Source organism: Amblyomma maculatum, chromosome 4, assembly GCF_055883805.1.
Source record: "Amblyomma maculatum isolate TAMU_Amacu chromosome 4, ASM5588380v1, whole genome shotgun sequence".
NCBI lineage: Eukaryota > Metazoa > Arthropoda > Arachnida > Ixodida > Ixodidae > Amblyomma > Amblyomma maculatum.
This window is the reverse complement of record NC_139347.1, coordinates 55,876,537-55,895,563: the sequence shown is the minus strand read 5'-3', so window position 1 is coordinate 55,895,563 and position 19,027 is coordinate 55,876,537. Positions and strand designations below refer to the sequence as shown.

The window sequence follows — 19,027 nt, the reverse complement described above, 5'->3', positions numbered from 1 at the left end:
CTGCGACAACGAAGTAGCGTGCGACGGGCAGTTTTTATGCGGCCGGCTGTACACCGGGAAAAAAGGGAATGTGTAATAATACAAGACTCAGAGAAGAGGCCAAAAGGTATATAAGCAGATCCCCACCCTGACACCTTGGTTACTCATTGTAATAACTGCCAAAAATGCAAGCTCACAATGTAGCTTACACCACCAACACAGCTCATAGAAAATAATTAAAACGAAACTGCTCGAGGCATGCAATTTCGAGAAAAGAAACTGCATCAGTTCATCTGCATCTAACAGTGCATCGGTTTATCTTTTCTATAATGAATTCCAGCGCCCAGATATTTCTTTTTAATCATAGAAGGAAGATGCAGAGTGTTTTTTTTTTTGCAAGTTTTGTATTTGGCTTTTGTGTCTGTGTGGAACCTCATAATTCCCTTCAAATGTGCATTCATGTAAAATTGAGCAATGAAGTCAGCTGTGAGTGTGCGCGTCTTCTGTCTTATATCTTTCCTTTTTGCGTTTTTCGCTTTGTAACTAGTATATGGGATTTCATGCATAGTCAACAACCAGCTTGGTCCCATTCATGCCTAGGTAACTATGGCATGATTATTAATGATTAGCTAGTAGATATCACCTTAACAGAAGAGAAACCGAAGCTTAATCGGTGGGGGAGACGAGTATATTTCATTCTATTCATTTCATTGTATGGTTAGAGATGATGCACAGCTTTATTTTTTTTTTTTAACGGTAATGTAGAGGAAAACAGAGGTCATGTGAGATCACGTAAGGAGATAGTGAGATCTCGTACGATCTCGTACTACACAAGGACACTTGCACATTTTTGCTTGAAACATTCGGCTCTCGGATTGATGCCATCCTGCGTCTTAGCTCCCGAGAGAGCTATCGTGAGGTCTGCCTCACTGACTTTGCACGCGTTGTTTCCTTATAAGTAATCTCTAAAATATGCTTTCTGCCATTTTCGCAAAGTAAGAAACAGTTTAACAGTTTAGAAATTTTCATTTCAGAGTGTGGTGTGAGTGCAGACGCTGTTATAATGCGACGGCACAAGCCGCATATATGAAACCATGGTCACGAAACGAAAATAACAAATAATTGAGCGGTAAGTATAATCTGCACTGAGAGAGATAACCTTGCACACGATTTATCAAGCATAGGCTCTATTAAGGAAAGCGCTTGTTTCCCTGCTAGAAGGTGGGAAGCCAGATGCGGCGGATAAGTCGGGCGAGTGGAGAGTATGCTATTGAGTGAAGAGAAATACCGACGCGAAAGAACCTGCTTCGCACGTTCGCGTTCGAGCCGTCAGCGCCCGTGGCATTTCGCTCGGTGCCAATGTTCTCTGCACCGACAATGGCGCAGCAAGCCGAGGCGGCACGCAGCCAGGAGAAGGCCTGCGGAATTGCGCCGTCCCTCAATGACCGGGTCGCGTCGACGCGGTTTCGCCTACTTTGACTGGACGGAAAAACAAACCGTGGCGCCCGTCACGTCGCGGCGCTAAGCTGAGTTCCGCTTGATACACGAGTGCAACTGACATGCACTAGGAGAAACGCTGGCTGTTGCAGAAATTGTTGACCTTCTTATAATCAAGCGGTGCCACTATCAGAGAAACCGCCATTGTGTCTGGGTATGAGAATAATGAGTGTTCAGGTAGAACGAAAGGAAGAAGATGGTTTGCACGGTATAAAAAAGAACTGAACAAGGGTAAATAGGGTACGCCTCAGGTCGCAGATGAGCCAACGTTTCGACAAGTTCACTTGTCGAAACGTTGGCTCATCTGTGACCTGAGGCGTACCCTATTTACCCTTGTTCAGTTCTTTTTTATAATAATGAGTGTTGTGACATACGGCGTCATGGCCCATAAAATATTAGTATTTCCTCCATGCAAACGTGCATGCACTATTCTAGAGCACGCTTCGCTTCCGGATCATTTAATGTAATTTCAATTTAATTTCTCCCTTTTATCGGGAAAACGGCCCCCGTAGCGGGGCCGAAATATCGTTTTAAACAACTGGTCGGTGGTCGAAGCTATTTCGCCGCGAATGTACCCGACCGGACAGGTTTCCGTCAGCCCCAGGATTTAAATTTAATGGCATCTTTGCATCTTACGAAAACTTGTCATATCTCAATATAATATTACGTATGTCCACGTATCTCAACGTACCCCAATACGCGCCACATCCCTGCAGCCTAAGGTGTCAATGCTCCAGGCTTGTACTGGAAAATACAGTCATGCTGAGTTATAATGTGAAAACTGTTTAGAACTGTTTAGTTGGACAAAAAAAGCTCCATCCAGCAAGCACTCCTCCGAGTAACGTGATGAAATTAAGAAGTTGAGTACTACGATGGCTGGTTATGCTGTTATACTGTCATGATGGGACATTCTTTTTTTTCGCCCGCAAGACAAATGCTGAAACGCAGGAAGCATGTCATATAGTGAAGGCCTCTGAAGTCATTCATGTCGCTTCCTCAGCGGGCATCGAAATCTCATTACGTGGATGCTTCCGAGTCCCCGTAACGTGACCGCGGATTTCGGCGCGCTAACAAGCGGCCAGCAGTTGATAGCGGCAGGCCACTGACCGTGACAGCAAAGCGATGGCTTGCAGAGAACTGTTCGACATCTCTTTCCACTTTGGCGAAAACATCAGAAACCGGGCGAATCGGGATTCCCGATTCCCGATAATGAAGATGTTTTCAGTTGGCCACACTGGCGGCGGCTGAGCGCTGCTAGGACAGAGAAGTGTGCCGCAAATGATAGGCCTTGATTCACAATCGAAGTGTACCTGCGGTAGAGAAATCACCCGAGCTAGTTTGTAAGTCGGTAACTTCATAAGGGCCAACCTCAATCACCGCACCGTGTCCCTGTCGTGCAGTTTGCCTAACCTTGTTGATAGAGAGGTTGCAGCGCTTGCTTTCTACCACATTCCTTCCGCTGATGATGATAATTGTGACTATGGAACTGATGTGCGTATGGGATTCTGTTCGGACGGCCTTATGGTACTTGACTAATTACCGAGCGATAAGAAAGCCGCAGGGCTTCGTATTTCACGGGGTTACAAGCTAGATATACAAAGCAAAGCAAATCAGTTACGTTTCGAGGCACAGCTGGCAGCAAGGCCATCTGGCGGTGCGCGAATCAATCAATAACGAGAGCGCGCGTGCCTCGCCGTCGACGTGTGACCGGTGGCGCCTACTCGAGCGTATGCGGATACGGCGGCACGGTTCTTCTCGCGGTCAGCGCACCTTCCGAGTCCCGAAGGAGAGGCGCGAGTGCGCGTGCGGCGAGCAAGAGGTGCTACTACACTACGGGGGCCACTTCTGGCGAGAGCGCGCTTACTACTACGGCAAAACGCGGCGACGTGCCCCGGCGCACCTCGGTCCCATTCATCCCGCCGCCTGATCGATAGAAAGCGGAGACAGAGGACAAGTAAGAGAAGAGCAGAACCACGAGTCTCTTCTTCCGCAAGCTGCGTACCGCCAGGAGAGGATGGTGAGCGACCTCCTGTAGGATAGGCGAAAGAACAGATTGCCGACTGACGGTTTCTCCGTTCAGGATCGTTGCGGTTGCAAAGATCGTTTGCTTCTTCGTTCGTTTTTTCTGTTTCTTTAAAGCGATTGCGTCCCACATGCAGGCTTTTCCTTACAGTACCGAATCCAGTGAATATATTTTTTTCTGCATACTGACACACCATAGCGCAAATGTGGCACTGTAAATTTAATATTTTAAAATAACTTAGAGTATCTCTGTTTATTTTTTTACGAGCGGCGCGCACAGTCGTATGTGGTTGGTTGGTGTTTTGCAGCTCATCCCGTACCGATTTGTGCCCATTGACAACATGAAAAACCGCACCTCAATCTGTACTCATCTGAGCCGCTAAATTCAGGACAGAGCAACGCGGTTTGGTACCAGCTAACCACACGTATATTTTCCCCCGAATGTGAACGTTGATTTCACTTGTTGCCTTTTGCGTACAGATGCAACACCATGGGTTTCGAGCTACGCTTCAGTGAACGAATGTGGACTCATTTCAACAAAATGGATCCCTTTAATGTACTGCGAAATTCTTGATGCCGAATATCTTTTCAGCACTTCACCTCCACTGCAATGCGGCCGCCGAGGCCGGGAATCATTTGACGTCTTCGAGGCTTCGCGCACATTTTTTCCATATTAAAATCCAGACTTCTGTTTTAACACTTCCGAATATTTGGCTTCTTTCGCGTGATTTATGACATGTATCGATTACTATACCGGTTAGGTACTAGGAAAGATGCAGATGACTTATTTTGGACACCCTGCTGTCACTTAGAGTATTAGATGGTGAGGCTACGTGACCAGCCGATGAATAACAGCCTAACCCGACAGGAATACGCGTGGTAAGAAATAAACTGCTCCTGGAAGAAAATCAAGGACCTAGAGTGCGCAGGAAGGTTTGGATCAAAAACCTATTACAGTGACACAAAATCAATATCGCTTAGGATATATGCAAGAAGAGTACCAGAAAACGGCATTTGACGGGGCATGTAGCAAAATGCGCCAACAATACTTAATTACACAGTGCCATAATCATTAATAATAACCATAATCGTCAGCTCAGCTCAGTTCACTTGCAGCACAGTAGCTTCTCGCAAATCTTTTCATACACTTCTATTGCATGCAACGCCAAACACAAATTATATTTTTGAGAAATGCTCGTAAAATGCATCAGAGAAGTGGGCGGAGCGCATATTAACTTTCTAGCTAATATGGGTTTGGTTAGGTTTGTGGAGTTTGACATCCCAAAGCGATATGAGAGACGCTGTAGTGGAGGGCTCCGGAGATTTCGACCACCTGGGGTTCTTTAACGTGCACTGACATCGCACAGCACACAGACATCTTGCTTTCCACCTGCACGGAAAAGCGGCTGCTGAGGCCGGGATTCGATCCCGCATCCTTGGGCACAGTAGTCGAGCGCCCTAACCAATACCCCACCGCGGCGAGGCTCTAAGCACTATTGGAGACTGACATTGTAAGAGAGCATTTATTTCTATCGGCTCTATTCTAGCCTCTATATTGCACGTACTTCAAAAATACAAGATCCATGTTGGTCGTCAGCAGCTAAAACAGTTTGAATTATTTCGTTTTCACTGTTTGAGACCAAATTGTTCCTGAAACAAACAGGGGTGACAATCATATGGCAGCCTCGGTGCTGAAATAGCTACACAAAGACGGAAGCAACGTGCACCGAAACCGGAGGTGGCTATAGCTTCCCCATTTCGCAATTCGCTGTCTTTTTCAGACCCTGGCTCAACCGCGAAAAGCAGTCAGGAAGAAGAGAGCACGGGTGAAGAAAGGGACAAAAAGAACGGCGGAAGGAACAAAGAGCGCGACCAGAGATTGCCAGCTAATGACGCGAATCGGCCGGCCCGCTCGCAGCAAGATCGAGAATGAGGAGGAGGGAAGGGGAAGAACGAGAGTACGTGGAAAGTGTGAGAAGGAGGCGGCCGGATCAATGGGAACCGGCAACGAAGAAAGAACTTGTGTCGATGGGGAAACAACCAGTTCGCACCCTTTAAATGATAACGCGAAGCCCATCGCTTCGCAGTTAGCGGCGGCGACTCCCAGGAGTAGGACCACGCATCTTGCTTGATAGTACAAAAGGTGAAACCTAACCGAGCTATAAGTGCTCAATATATATATATATATATATATATATATATATATATATATATATATATATATATGTATGTATGTATGTATGTATGTGCGTGTGTGTGTATGTGTGTGTGTGTGTGTGTGTGAGAGTGTGTGTGTGTGTGTGTGTGTGTGTGTGTGTGTGTGTGTGTGTGTGTGTGTGTGTGTGTGTGTGTGTGTGTGTGTGTGTGTGTGTGTGTGTGTGTGTGTGTGTGTGTGTGTGTGTGTGTGTGTGTGTGTGTGTGTGTGTGTGTGTGTGTGTGTGTGTGTGTGTGTGTGTGTGTGTGTGTGTGTGTGTGTGTGTGTGTGTGTGTGTGTGTCAAGAACATATGGAGCTAATGGAGAATCCACGTTTCAGTGCAAGTCCTGCAACCTGAGTTTTAATTTATCGGAAAGGGGAAAAATTAAATGACCGGCTCAACATGAATTAAGGACGCGAGCTCTGTGGTGCCGAGCTTGCTAATAACGTCTGCGACCGAAACAGTTGTTCCGCAGTAGATGCACATAAAAATATACGAATAAAAGCGATAACATTATGCGTTCAACGTGTGAATAAGCTGCACTCAAAGATGTCCCAACAAACAATTGTATACAAGTTAAGCTACCCGACCTATGAAAAATGGGAGACTACCAACAAAAAAAAAAAAAAATTATAAATCGACAAGCGCCTTGACGACCCCTAGGTGGCCTAGATTCCAGAAATTGCGTCTCAATTTTGAGAACTCAATAAAACGCGTGGTCAACCACTTTAGCCTTCATACCCTGTCACTAGCTCTACAGAAAAAAAAAAAAGAGGAACGAAAACCATTAGCATCCAAGAGATAACAATAACGTACACAATATAACTCTCTTAGAGTTCAGCGTCAATTTCTAGGGCGAGCTCTGCCTTTCAAATAAATTGCTTAAACGTTTATTGTTCGCCACAGATTACAAAGCGTTATATGTTTTTCTTGATTGACGCTCTGTCATTTCTGGCATTACAGCGTGTGTACGGGGGGAGCTAGATAACAAAGTACATTGAAGTGCAGGAAACCACAGATTCATATACCCAACATTCAACATGGGGTGTGAGTGTGTACAAACACAAAAGCGACCATCGAGAGCAAAGCATGGAAGTCGGCTCATGCAATGTAAAACGCTAAATAATAAACTTTTCACATCTGAAGCAAAACGGTTCCAGGATTACGCCACCGACAGTGTTGTCTACACATCTCACGGTGATGCTTAGAAAGGGCGCTAAGTTAGCTCCGCTCTGCACAAACGGAACGAGAAAGCTGAAGGAAAAACTGCTTTAGCACGTACAGGAGGGGTCAAAAGTTCCCAGGCCGCAGATTTTGCTTCTGGTCAGCATATTCTGACACGTGAGACCCCATTAAAGCTATAAATTATCTCAGAGGTTAGAATAACGCTTCTTCTACCCTCCACACGTATAGTGAGATTTGGGGCCGTCGAAGCTGCCTGACTATACTGCTCAGAAGCAGACCCTGTGGCCTGGGAACTTTTGACACCCCCCCCCCCCCCCCCCTGTACGTACATAGCGAAACACACCCATGAAGAAACACGAACAGGATCACAACTGTTGTCAAGAAAGACATGTTTGCTAAGTAAGACGAATGCGGTTCATAATTCCTCATTCAGCCACTGCAGTTAAGAAAAATATGTTTAAAAAGAAAAACATCGCCACCGATCTATCGTCACTTCCACTCCGGTCTTCTGATTCGGGTGAGATGCAAGTGAAAAACGAACGGCGATGTTGCTTCAATAAATTTTCGTATCGTAGCAGCAATACCAAATAGGTAGCATTGAATCAGTAAAATAAAATAGCAATAATGCCAGTGCCAGGGTCGACACTCGCTTCCATTTTTGTGCAAGCTTAAATAGTGCGAATAAAACGTGTGGAAAAAGCCATTTATAGGGTTCACAGAATACACCATTCCCGTTGATGGAATAAAGAGCCACTTTTTTCTAATAATTTTAATTACCTACATGCATATTTGGTCTGCAGAATGTAGCGGTAATTATGTTATTTAAAATGTAATTAGCTCAGTTGGTCGAAGGGCACTGTTTGTCTACTGCACGGGTTTCAAACATAAGCTGAGTTTGGGAAAAATAAAAGAGAAAATGGAGTCTATTCAATAAATGTGCCAGTAACTAAACTAAAAACAAGGAAGCATACATTTGGCACTTAGGAAAGATTTAGTGCATACTATATTCGAGAAAACATCACGCATACGCGGTCGACTTGGTAGAAAATAATCTTTAAGAAAGTGTTCAGACGATCTCGAGCAAAAATATTGATGCTAGCTACTATAATTTACTTGAACCAGGCGTGAATTTTTTTTTTTTGCAGCGTACCCGCGGAAAATAACAGTGCCTGTCAGCTGTCCGATCGAAGTGAAGGGAGAAGGCAATGTGCTGAAAACAACCTTCAACTTTCAACTCAATACGTTGAGGAACGTAAACGATAAAAAAGAAACACCTCTTGCTGCTGAAGAAGTAATCATTAGAGTCAGGCAAGCGTAACGGCTCTATTATTTTATTTTGCTTGCGTGCTTTTTAAACACTGCAACATTACGAAGAAAGAAGAACTCATGTCGTCTCAAATCCACGATGGAGATTTTGCGCGGCGGAAACTTTGTTTTCAGGTGTGGATAAATAAAATTTCACCATCTGCTTGCCAGTTACATGCAACGTACCAAAACTGGAGCGGACCTGTCATTTAAGCATATGTTTGTTGCGCACCACCTGCGAATGCGCCTGCTTTTGAAAGCCGCGCAATGGGTACTGCGCTCTGTTGCTTACAACTCCTTGACGAGATACATATATGTATGCACCGCTTGGCTTCTTCTCTTACGAGTGAGGCGAGAAAACTTTTCTAGGGGCTCCGAAAATGGGACGCGCGAAAAAGATGTTTTTTTTTATGACAGTCATAAATATTCTAGGACACTTAGCTAAGAGTTTACGCGGGGGTCCGATTTGTTTCCCCTGCATTTTTAGTGAGTATAAGCAATACAAGCGAGAAAAATCACTTTTCTTTTTTGCCGTTTTTTGCACGGACACCAAGGGCTTCCCAACGCTTCCAGCACGTAGAACGGTAGTACACACTGTTCGCTACTCACAGGCTGACGATTTGCAGCTGCGTCTCCGCCTGCGCCGGGTCTCCGAGAGTCCCGTTGGCGGCCGCCGTAGACACCGGCTGTGGCACGCGCACCAGATCCAACGAAGAACAGTCCACGCGCAGCGGCGCGCTCCGCTGTCCCCCAGAGCACGTGCACGGCGGAGCCACGGGACAGGGAGCCCTGGCCGCCGTCGCAGCCGCGACCAGCGCCAGGCCGAGGAGCCAGGCCGGCGCGGGGAGCGGCCAACGCGGCGGCATCACATCCTTGCCCACCACCCGAGAGACCGGCTGCTGCGGGGCCGTCGAGGGAGAGCAGCGCGCGCGCACACGGCCTTCCAGCCGACACGAACTCGGCTGCTGCTGCTGCCGCCGGCGCTACTCGGCGGTCGCTGGCCCCGAGCGCACGGCGACCGGGACGCCGCGCCCCCGTTTGAGCGGCCGCGCGCCTGCGCCGTCGACGACGTCCACGTTGGGCGCCAATTTCGACCAGCGCTTCAAAGCGTGTCGTAAACGTTTGATTGACCGGCACTGTAGACATATTCAACTCACCAACAAAGTGGTGCAGTTCCTTACAGGTCCAGTATTTCAAGTTGGCGTTGTTATCGAAGTGTCGCTATCTCACGTGACCTTGAGTCATCTTATTGGTCACGTCCACGTTGGGCGCCAATTTCGACCAGCGCTTCAAAGCATGTCGTAAACGTTTGATTGACCGGCACTGTAGGCATATTCAACTAGCAAAGTGGTGCAGCTCCTTACAGGTCCAGTATTTCAAGTTGACGTTGTTATCGAAGTGTCGCTATCTCATGTGACCTCTAGTCACCTCATTGGTCGAAACACCGGAACCGTGTGTTGCCACTACGGAACCGAAAGAAGTGGCATCATCATGTTCAGGCGTTTCCACCAATCAAATGACTCAAGGTCGCGTGAAGTAGCGACACCTCGATAACGACGCAAACTCGAAATACGGGCACAGGTGTCTTTCAGGCTAGTGGTAGCAATCCATTGTATTGACGTCAATGTCAGCAGTCTTGCACGTGCTGCGGTAGGATAAAACTCTAGAGCAAAGCGGGCAAAGGCGCCTTAAAGAAGACGCCGGATATTGCTGACCTTCTCTCATGTTCTAGTGGTTAATCCCCTTGTACTTAGCAGAGTGTCATCGCAGTGGGCTGGTAGATGCCAAATGATTGACTACGGATTAAAGGATCAGCCGCGATGTCGGAGCAATAGCTCGCCGCCAATAACTGGAGGTCTTCGTTCATCCGCATTCGTGGTTTGTTTTGTGAGTGGTATCCGCCTATACTTAGTCTCACAATATGTTTGCAGCACTACGAAAGGTAGAGGCACACCGGTTCAATCAGGGTCACACGCACTACAAATTACAATAGGCAGTTAGTTGTGCTCCTACGCGCCTCTCGCCCCCAAATTGGCGGGTGTGACAGTAGGAGCACAGTTCTCTATTATAGTGCGCAGGGGCAAGAGGCACTTAGGAGCACAATTGCAAAGGCTCCTCTGCCTTTCGCAGTGCTGCAGATATCTTGTGAGACAAAGTATAGAGCGGTCATTGATGATGTAAGGGGAAGCCATAATGCCATGTTAATCGATCGGCACCGCAGCATGCATGGACGTCTGTGAGGAGCATTTCCTGCTCTAACTTTTTTTGTATTCGACTTTAAGCTCTTTAGACGCTGGTGAAATAAGCTAGACCGCTACCCCTAATGGCTAGTTCCCACTTGAGCATTCGGAGGCGAGGGCGAGCGAAATCGGCTGCCGCAGACATGCTTGTTCGCACTTTTTTTTTTAGTCGATATTTATTGCCTCATGGCATCAGTACGCCACCTACGAGCATCCAGCTATGCTAAGTGCCGAAAAAAAAACGCGAATTCTTCACTCGAGTTATCATTCCTCACTAAAGCATGGCACATCTGACCCACGTGCTTGGCAACATATGAGCTTCAACATGGTATTTTCAAGCTTAATAACCAAAGGGGAGATGCAATCGCTCATGCTAAGGGTCGCGTCGGTCATATATCAAATGCTGTCCTCAACGGAGAATCCCGAATTGGCGGTTCCTTCCATGCCTTGTAGTGTCGTGACGTCACACAACTCCCCAACCAATCACCAGTACCGTATTTCATGTCACTTGTCAACTAACACCGACCAGAAGCAAATTTTTCTCTTGCATCGTTGGCAAAGCCGACAACGTCTTTTCTGCGCTTTATATCACATTATATGGTAATGATGACAATAGTTAGATTAAGGACGTCACCGAGTGTAGTGAAACCAATGGAGGGTACCGACCGGTGTTGCAGAGCGCGCTGTTTGTCAGCACTTCATGCATTCACTTATGGTACGGCAAAAACGTTCATTCTTCCCAAGTCTCAAATGCGCGTGCACGACACATTATGTAGCTCGGTGAATTATTAGGCCAGGCTTGCGGTGCTGGGGCGACCCAGTTAGGTTCTGTATGCTTTGCATATCACATCGGCATTAACTGGGCGCAAGCGGCTGGGACTAGCAGCATTGCCAGCGAAGCGAAGTAGTTCCATTAGCGCCTAACCAGTAGAGGAGTACTAATTGTACGACCTGGATTTGTTCTGACCGCTCGAGTTCGACGGGCCGTATATGCTGGCAGATATAGCTGAGTATTTTCCGTGTTATGCGCGCTTGATGACATCACAATGAAACGTCAGAATATCAACTGCTGGTAGGTGTTTCAGGCATATGAGGAGCTGTGAAACGGATTTGTTAAAGGTCCCGCAGCGGTGACTCAGCTGCTAAGCCCAAGGACGCGACATCGAATTCCAGCCGCGGCGGCTTCTTTTGGATGTAGGCGAAATGCAGACATCCGTGTACTGTGTGATGTCAGTGCACGTTAAAGAACTCTAGGTGGTCGAAATTTTCGGAGCCGTTCACTGCGGCGTCCTTCATAGCCTGAGTCACTTTGGGATGTTAAATAACCACAAACCAAACCAAAGCCATTTAGTGAAAAGTTTAGCTTAGGGGGTTTAACGTCCCAAAGCGACTCAGGCTATGAGAGATGCCGTAGTGGAGGGCTCAGAAAATTTCGACCACCTGGGGTTCTTTAACGTGCGCTGACATCGCAAAGCACACGGGCGCCTTGCTTTTCGTTTCCGTCGAAAAGCGGCCGCCATGGTCGGGATTCGATCCCGCATCCTTGGGCACAGTAGTCGAGCGCCCTAACCACTGCACCACCACGGCGGGGCCCATTTAGTGAAAAGGTGCTATGGAAAATGCGCTGCCGGTGTATATTGTTAAAAGTTATCATGAACACATGTCCGATGTGAACACTTCTCCAGTTGTGTTTGAAGCGCTGGAGTGGATGCTTTTTTTTTTTGGCCGCACGTTTATGAGACCCGGATCGACATTTTGCCGACCGCGGACTCTCTACCTGACATAGCTCGAATACACTGAGTAAGCAACTGTTTCACGAATACAAAGCACAGTTTGCTTCATGGGCCTTTTCAGCGCCCATTGCCCTGCCTGAGTGTTTACCGTTAAACGCGTTCCGCGCTTTGTGTGCGTAGTGGGCGGGCTGACTTATCGGAGATCGTAGAGCAACCGAGTCCGGCTGACGATGCATGGAGGTGCAAGAACAACTCGCTCGTTCGGTTCACCTGAACGGGGCCGAAAGGGTTGCCGGGCAATAACGCCGCTCTAGTTTTGCACGCGCCTTGCGCGGCTAATTAACCTACATGTTCGCGCGCGTTCAATCGTATGCGCAGCAGGCAGCGGACGCGTGCACTGCACCAATAAATCTCTGGTGCAAAAAGTTCGTGCCTTTTATCTGTCCTCGGCGGCGCGTTCGCGTGCGCGCTATCTTGGTGCACGCCTGATCAATTCGTCGCGCGGCTGCACCAAATACGAAAAGCGACAACAAGGCGGCAATGAATATTCCGCACGATACGCGAGAAGCAGTTATCGTGCATTCGCGATTAGATCAGTTTGAGGCTACCGCTCCGCCCTAGATTTACTGCAGGGAAATTTAAACGTCCTGTGAAACGTCCAAAAATGCTACCGAATATTGTACTAGTGGCTTCTACGTCAGAAGTAGGGATGGAAGGTTATGCATGTCAGCTCTATAAAAGGGACTGCCACACCAGTAGCTTTGTTTAACAGTCGCTCGTAAAGTTGTTTCAGCAGTCTTTTAAGAAGGGACCGAAGTGATTTCCTTATGTAAGGGGGTGGCTGCATATTTAGTTTGTCGAAGCAGCCCTGAGAAAAATAAAAGAACGGTCGCTTTTGCCTAGATTGGAAACTGACTCTCTGTGGACGTTAACAACGCAGGTTGACAGTGTTCTTGACTACAACTCGACGACAGCACTTCGCAGCGGCTTGCTGGAAGAAAGAGATTTCGGGAGAGATTAGATGTCAGGGTCGCAGCGCACTTGTAGCTGCCGTTCATATGCAAAATAGCGCTTTTGCCGCACTGCGAGAAAGCAGTTCACGGTCGGAAGCTACGCTGACAGTTCTGCGGCGCGGACACACGAATTCACAGTTTTCTTTTGTCCCAGACATTACGGTATAATCCCTCAGTTTGTTAAAAAAAGAATTATACCCGCAGAAATTAAGGTCGTCTGAAAATTTCTGCTACGAATTGCGACACTTAAGTTGGTAACCTTTGGTTTCACATTGAAAGGAAATGAAGTAATATGTGTATCAGAGGGAGAAATTTAGTTGAAGATTTCGGAAAGGCAGTTGTCATCCTTAGACGATGTTGTATATGAAACGACACGTCTACTTCTCCGCTCATGCTTGCCCGAATTTCTCCCCTCTGCAGTTTACTGTAATGCCTGTCTTTAAAGCATGCGTTAGGGCAAGGTGGGTACCCTCATAATTATTGTTCATCCTAATGGTACAAATTCCTCTGGCAGTTTCTATAAATAAAACAAAAAAACAAGAAAACCTGTCAAGCGATCTACGTTCGCGTGCCGGAAAGCTTTTTCTGCATGTCTTGAGCAACTCAGTTACAATTCCGATTTATATCTGCCTGCACTGCAAGGGGGAAAACATTACTGTACTGCTGGGATTCAGCACTGGGCCATTACGAATCATAACGCATATTTACGACGCGAACACATGGCAAGCACGCACACAGATATGTAGCGCCACATTCGGAGAGAAGATTTTGTGCGAACTCGTTAATCACATTCGATACCCGCAGCAAAAGCGAGCATCGCCGTCGAAACGCGCCTGAGAAACGACGTTGCTTAACAATGGTGCTTTGCTTTTTGCGCCTCATATGTCTGCAGGAAGCAAAGCTGCTCAGCGTCACTCTCCATATGAGCCGATTATGACCGATCCATGCAAATCGGTGCGCACATTACAGGGCGGCCGACCGTCTCCACTGTGCGCCCTCTTCTTCCTACAAATCGAAGAGAGACGATGTGAAGTATAGCTTTTGGTCGTCGCCGTTGCGGTCGACCATCGGCGCCACCACAAAGGCTGCTGGCTTCGACCACCATATACGCAGTCGGCACGCGCAAAACTGAGCGCACACTAACGACTGCGCTCCTCGTTGGGGGCCCCTAATGACGCCGGACGACCACTCCCATTCGAGATCGGCGCTGCATCCTCATTTGCTTTCCTTCCGGTGGGCCGCTATCGAGACCTTCCCCGCGTTCGACCGAATTTAGACGGCCGCAATTGGCCGTCCGTGTTCGGAAGCAGATAGCGTGGAAGGCAAGGGGTTTACAATGGGACCTCATTTCTCAGATTGTTTCCTATTTAACAGATGGTAACGTTAGTGTTGCTGTCTTTATTTCCCTGATGCTGGCAAGACAGCATAGGCCCTTTATTGCCTGCTCGGTCGCCTACCTGAACAGTAGCTCGTCGGGTTTTTAAGCAGATTTTGAATTATGCACACCTGCATAGATATGTATGACTCTCGGAACGTAATATATCACCACTGCTCCATAATGATAGCCCAGGTGAGTCGGTAAATGTTCTACGCGGAAAGGTCGCGAACGAGGCAATACAAGACAAGAAACGCCACTTTCAGCTCCACGTATAGCTGGGCGGCATGAGTTCGCACACTGCGCGAAAGGAGCACCAATGGGATAAAAAACGAGACGGGAAATATTCGGTCTGCGCAAACGGCAAGGTATATTTGACATGACACTGACGTCTTGGATAGCCTTAATTAGCGTGAAGGGGAGTTGCATGAGCAGCTGAGGTTAGGGTATAAAAATCGTAATCACCAGAAGCAAGTTGAACTTCATCGCGATGGTGTCCTGAAAAGGCTGTCCCTGATTCAGTGTCGTCAACATACTTGATAGGAGGCACGACTTGCCTGAGCGCGTAATGAACGAATGTTTTCAGATGGGAAAAAGAAATGAGAGCACCTGATTTTCGCGATAACCCTTTAGTAACACTCCTTAGGGAAGCAATTTCTTTGCTTGAAACCTTTTTGTGTTCTTGTGACTTCACGAATTACGACTGGCTCACCATTCCATACGTTGTCGAAATGGTAGGTGTTGCTAGCTCGGTCTTTGGTATCAATTTATGCAGTGCGTCATAAAGGTTAGAAGGCAACAACGTGCTTCGTTTACTTCTGTCCGCACCCGTACGTCACCCAGTGGCGTATGTGACAAACGACTTGTGTTTGAAAATACGTTAAATACTTTGGTTATTCTACAAATCATGCATCAGCATTAGAAAACGATGCAGATTCCTTGCTAAGGTTAAGGAAATTTGCCTTTACGGGTGTATTTTAACGCTGTTTTATTTTATTGATCCTACAGGGTAGTTCGGTTCCTGGATGTTCGGAGAAGAGCCAGAGGGAATTAGCTTTTACAGCCCCGTCGCAAATGAACGCACTTGTCTCTCTGTCTCGCTCTTCATGTCGATAAACGGCCCTAATCAATATATATTTTTTTTTGAGAGAGTAAGTAGCGTAACAGAAAAACCAAAAAAAAAAAAATTCCTTCTCGGATGCGCCATCATTTTCAGAGGTACTTGTATGAACTTTGATATTTATTTTCGCCTACCCCTTACGGCAGCCGAAATTCTGTTCACTGAGTGCTGCAAGAGCTCGCAGTTCTTACCGGCCCTTTCTTCGCACTATCGCAGTATCGCAGCACTAACGAAAACATTTGTAACAACCTACCGAGGCTTGCTGGCAATTGCTACTAAGTGGCGCAGAAGAGCACAGAAGTTATGACACCCACGCTTAGTAGGCGAAGTACGAACTCAAAGGGGGGGGGGGGGGGGGGGGGGGAACCGTAGCCACCGCAACGCGTTATCTGCTGATGTCGCATTTGCGCCGACTGTCCACCTGTCAATTTTGAGTCTTCTGATGAAATCAACGCCGGATTTCCTACGATATGGGATGTCAGTGCCCGGATTAAAGAACCCCAGATAGGTGAAATTATCTACAGCCCTACACAACGATGCCACTCATCATTAACCAAATCAAACAAAACAGGTATTGATGTTCATATTTTTACAAGGTTTTGAAACTGTGTTCGCTGAAGCACTCGGCATAGGCGGATACATAATGGCCGTGCCGCTGGCATATAAGGACCCTATAGATCATCAACGAGCTAAGGAAACGACACATTCCTACGCTGACCCTTTCGACTATGAGACGGCGTCCTGATGACCTAGTATTTGTTGCTTGGAATACTATCATTCTTTCATTTCTGCATTCTATCGTCGGTTTGTTCACTCGTCACCGCCTTTGCGCCCGTCACTGTCCGCTTGGCCGAGTCCCGGCGTTTGAAAAAAAAATATATAAAATGAAACTGCTTAACGGTGGCCGGCTAGCCAAATGCTAAGCGCCGCAGGAGATGAACCGGTTACTATCGCAACGAGATAACTCATATATGCGTTTATTTTTACTGGCGAAGTTTCACCGAATGTTTGATTGAAGAGTGTGATCAAAGGCCGGGGTTTTAAAGATGCGTCAGTGGTAAGTCATCTGCTTTATTTATTTGATCATACTGCAGACCCAGTGAAGGGTCCTGGCAGGAGGGGCAACAATTCCAAAAGAAAACAGGAAAGCATAAAGTGCAAAAACATGAACATAAAATTTACACAAGTACAAGCAAGACAGCAAATCAATGCCCGGCCTTTTCTAAGGAATCAAAGTCCTGAAGGGATGATAATGGCAGGTTATTCCATTCTGTTATGGTGCGCGGGAAAAAAGAAAATTTGAAAATGTTAGATCTGGCAAAGTAAGGTGTAAGTGATTCGGTGTGCGTATTTCTTGTTGCCCTAGACGATGCCGGTTTAAGATACAAATCAGGAGCCATTGATAATTTATAATTTTTTAGTAGAAAGAGGAATTTTAGCCTGTGTATTCTGCGCCGAGATTCAAGGGACTGTATGTTATGTTTAAGCATTAGGGTAGATGGTGAGTCAGTGCTGCGATATTTAGAAAATATAAACCGAACAGCCTTGCGTTGAATTCTTTCGAGAACATTAATGTTAGTTTTAGTGTGTGGATCCCAAACAGTGCACGCGTACTCAAGTTTAGGTCTAATCATGGTGTTATATGCTAGCTGTTTGACGTCGGAAGGAGCTTGTTTTAACTTATGTCTAAGAAAACAAAGGTTATGAAAAAAAGATGAGCATAAAGTGTCAATATGTTTGTTCCAGCTAAGTTTATTCGTTAGTGTTACACCGAGGTAACTGTAATCTTCGACTTCTGAAAGGTTCCGGGTGGGAAGACTGTGTGAGAAAGAATGGCGTTTTTTTTTTGTTCGTAATCCGCATAAATATTGTCTTGTCAGCATTTAATTCCATTCCCCATTTATTACACCATTCGCTAATACTATATAAGTTAGAATTAAGTAAAATCTGGTCGCCTGGAACATTAATTTCATTATAAAAAGCACAATCATCGGCAAACAATCTAATTTGAACAAGGTGAGTAATGACGTCGGTAATATCATTAATACAGACAAGAAAGAGTAGTGGCCCAAGGACACTGCCCTGCGGGACACCGGAGGTTACGGAAGTTGACTGGAACAGTGACCATCGATACTGACATATTGAAATCGGTTGAATAAATAAGCTGAAACCCAGTTAATAATAAATGAAGGGAGACCAATTTACTTGGCCGGAATGATCAAGAACCTGAGCAAAATCGTGAATGACAGATGTAAGCTGGGTGACTGTGGAAAAGCCTTTCCGAAATCCATGCTGGAATGGCGATAATATGTTGTTGTCGTCAAGAAAGGTCTTTATGTAATTAGCTGTAATATGTTCAAGAAGTTTGCAGCATGAAGAGGTCAACGATATGGGGTGATAATTATTAAACAATGCGGCATCACCTTTCTTATGAATGGGTACTACACGGGCAACCCTCCAGTCAGAAGGCAGACTTGAAGACAAGAGAGAAGCTCGAAAAATGATCGTAAGAAAGTGAGAAATCATTTCAGCATAACGATGTAAAAAAGAATTAGGTAAATTATCAGGGCCAGGACTTGCTTTTGTTTTAAGATTCAACAACATTGCAAACACACCAGGGCCCGCTTGCACAAAACAATCTTAAGACTGTCTTAGTTAAGTCCAGACTTAACTGGAGTCTAAAGAATAGGCCACTAGCATGGCCGCTTAAGACTGGAGTTAAGACTGGGCTTCAGTCCTGACTTGAATAAGTCGCTTGTATGATTACGACTCTAGTGCTGTCTTGGTTAAGACACAAGGACGCCAGGTGTCTAAGTAGAGAAATTAGGGAAATATAGGGATGCGCTGGCACTGTCCCTGCTGTAAGATGTACACATTCCGCCAATTTTGCGTTATGTAAAATCCGTGTCATTGATTTTTGCGGCTTAAGATTGTGTTACGAGGAAAAATGCCCCAAGTGGTTGCTGAGGCCGTTCTGGGAAGCCACTCTGGTGAACATGAACCCGAAGCGTTCGACGTTCGGAACACGAGCCGTCTTAAATAAGCTTGTTCTTTCTAAAGACACCATTTAAGTCTGGACTTAGCTCGGACTTTATCGTGCAAGCCGGCCCAAGTTGAGACACAAGATCATGTATGGGCTGTGAACAAGAAACAGGAGTTACAAAATTATCGGCAGGTGTGGAAAACACGCTGTGAAAATGTAAATTAAACTTTTCAGCAATATCTGTCTTGTTGCTGAGCAGCGCCCCCTCGTGCCTCATCGAAGGTAGGGATTTCTTCTGTTTGCTGAGAAAATTCCAAAATTTCTGAGGGGCATTACGTATACCCCATGTTCGTTCCCTACTGTAAACTTTACACCGAAG

General features: G+C 46.4%; 1 protein-coding gene across 1 annotated transcript in view; it reads right to left on the bottom strand.

Annotated features, from left to right (window-relative positions):
- Positions 1-9,065, bottom strand: part of rk (G-protein coupled receptor rickets) — a 162,421-nt gene extending 153,356 nt beyond the window's left edge. The window contains exon 1 of the mRNA XM_084599881.1: positions 8,794-9,065. Coding sequence (XP_084456007.1) covers positions 8,794-9,050 — 257 coding nt within the window. The 5' untranslated portion in view covers positions 9,051-9,065. The remainder of the gene's footprint in view (positions 1-8,793) is intronic.
- Positions 9,066-19,027: the final 9,962 nt, after the last annotated feature.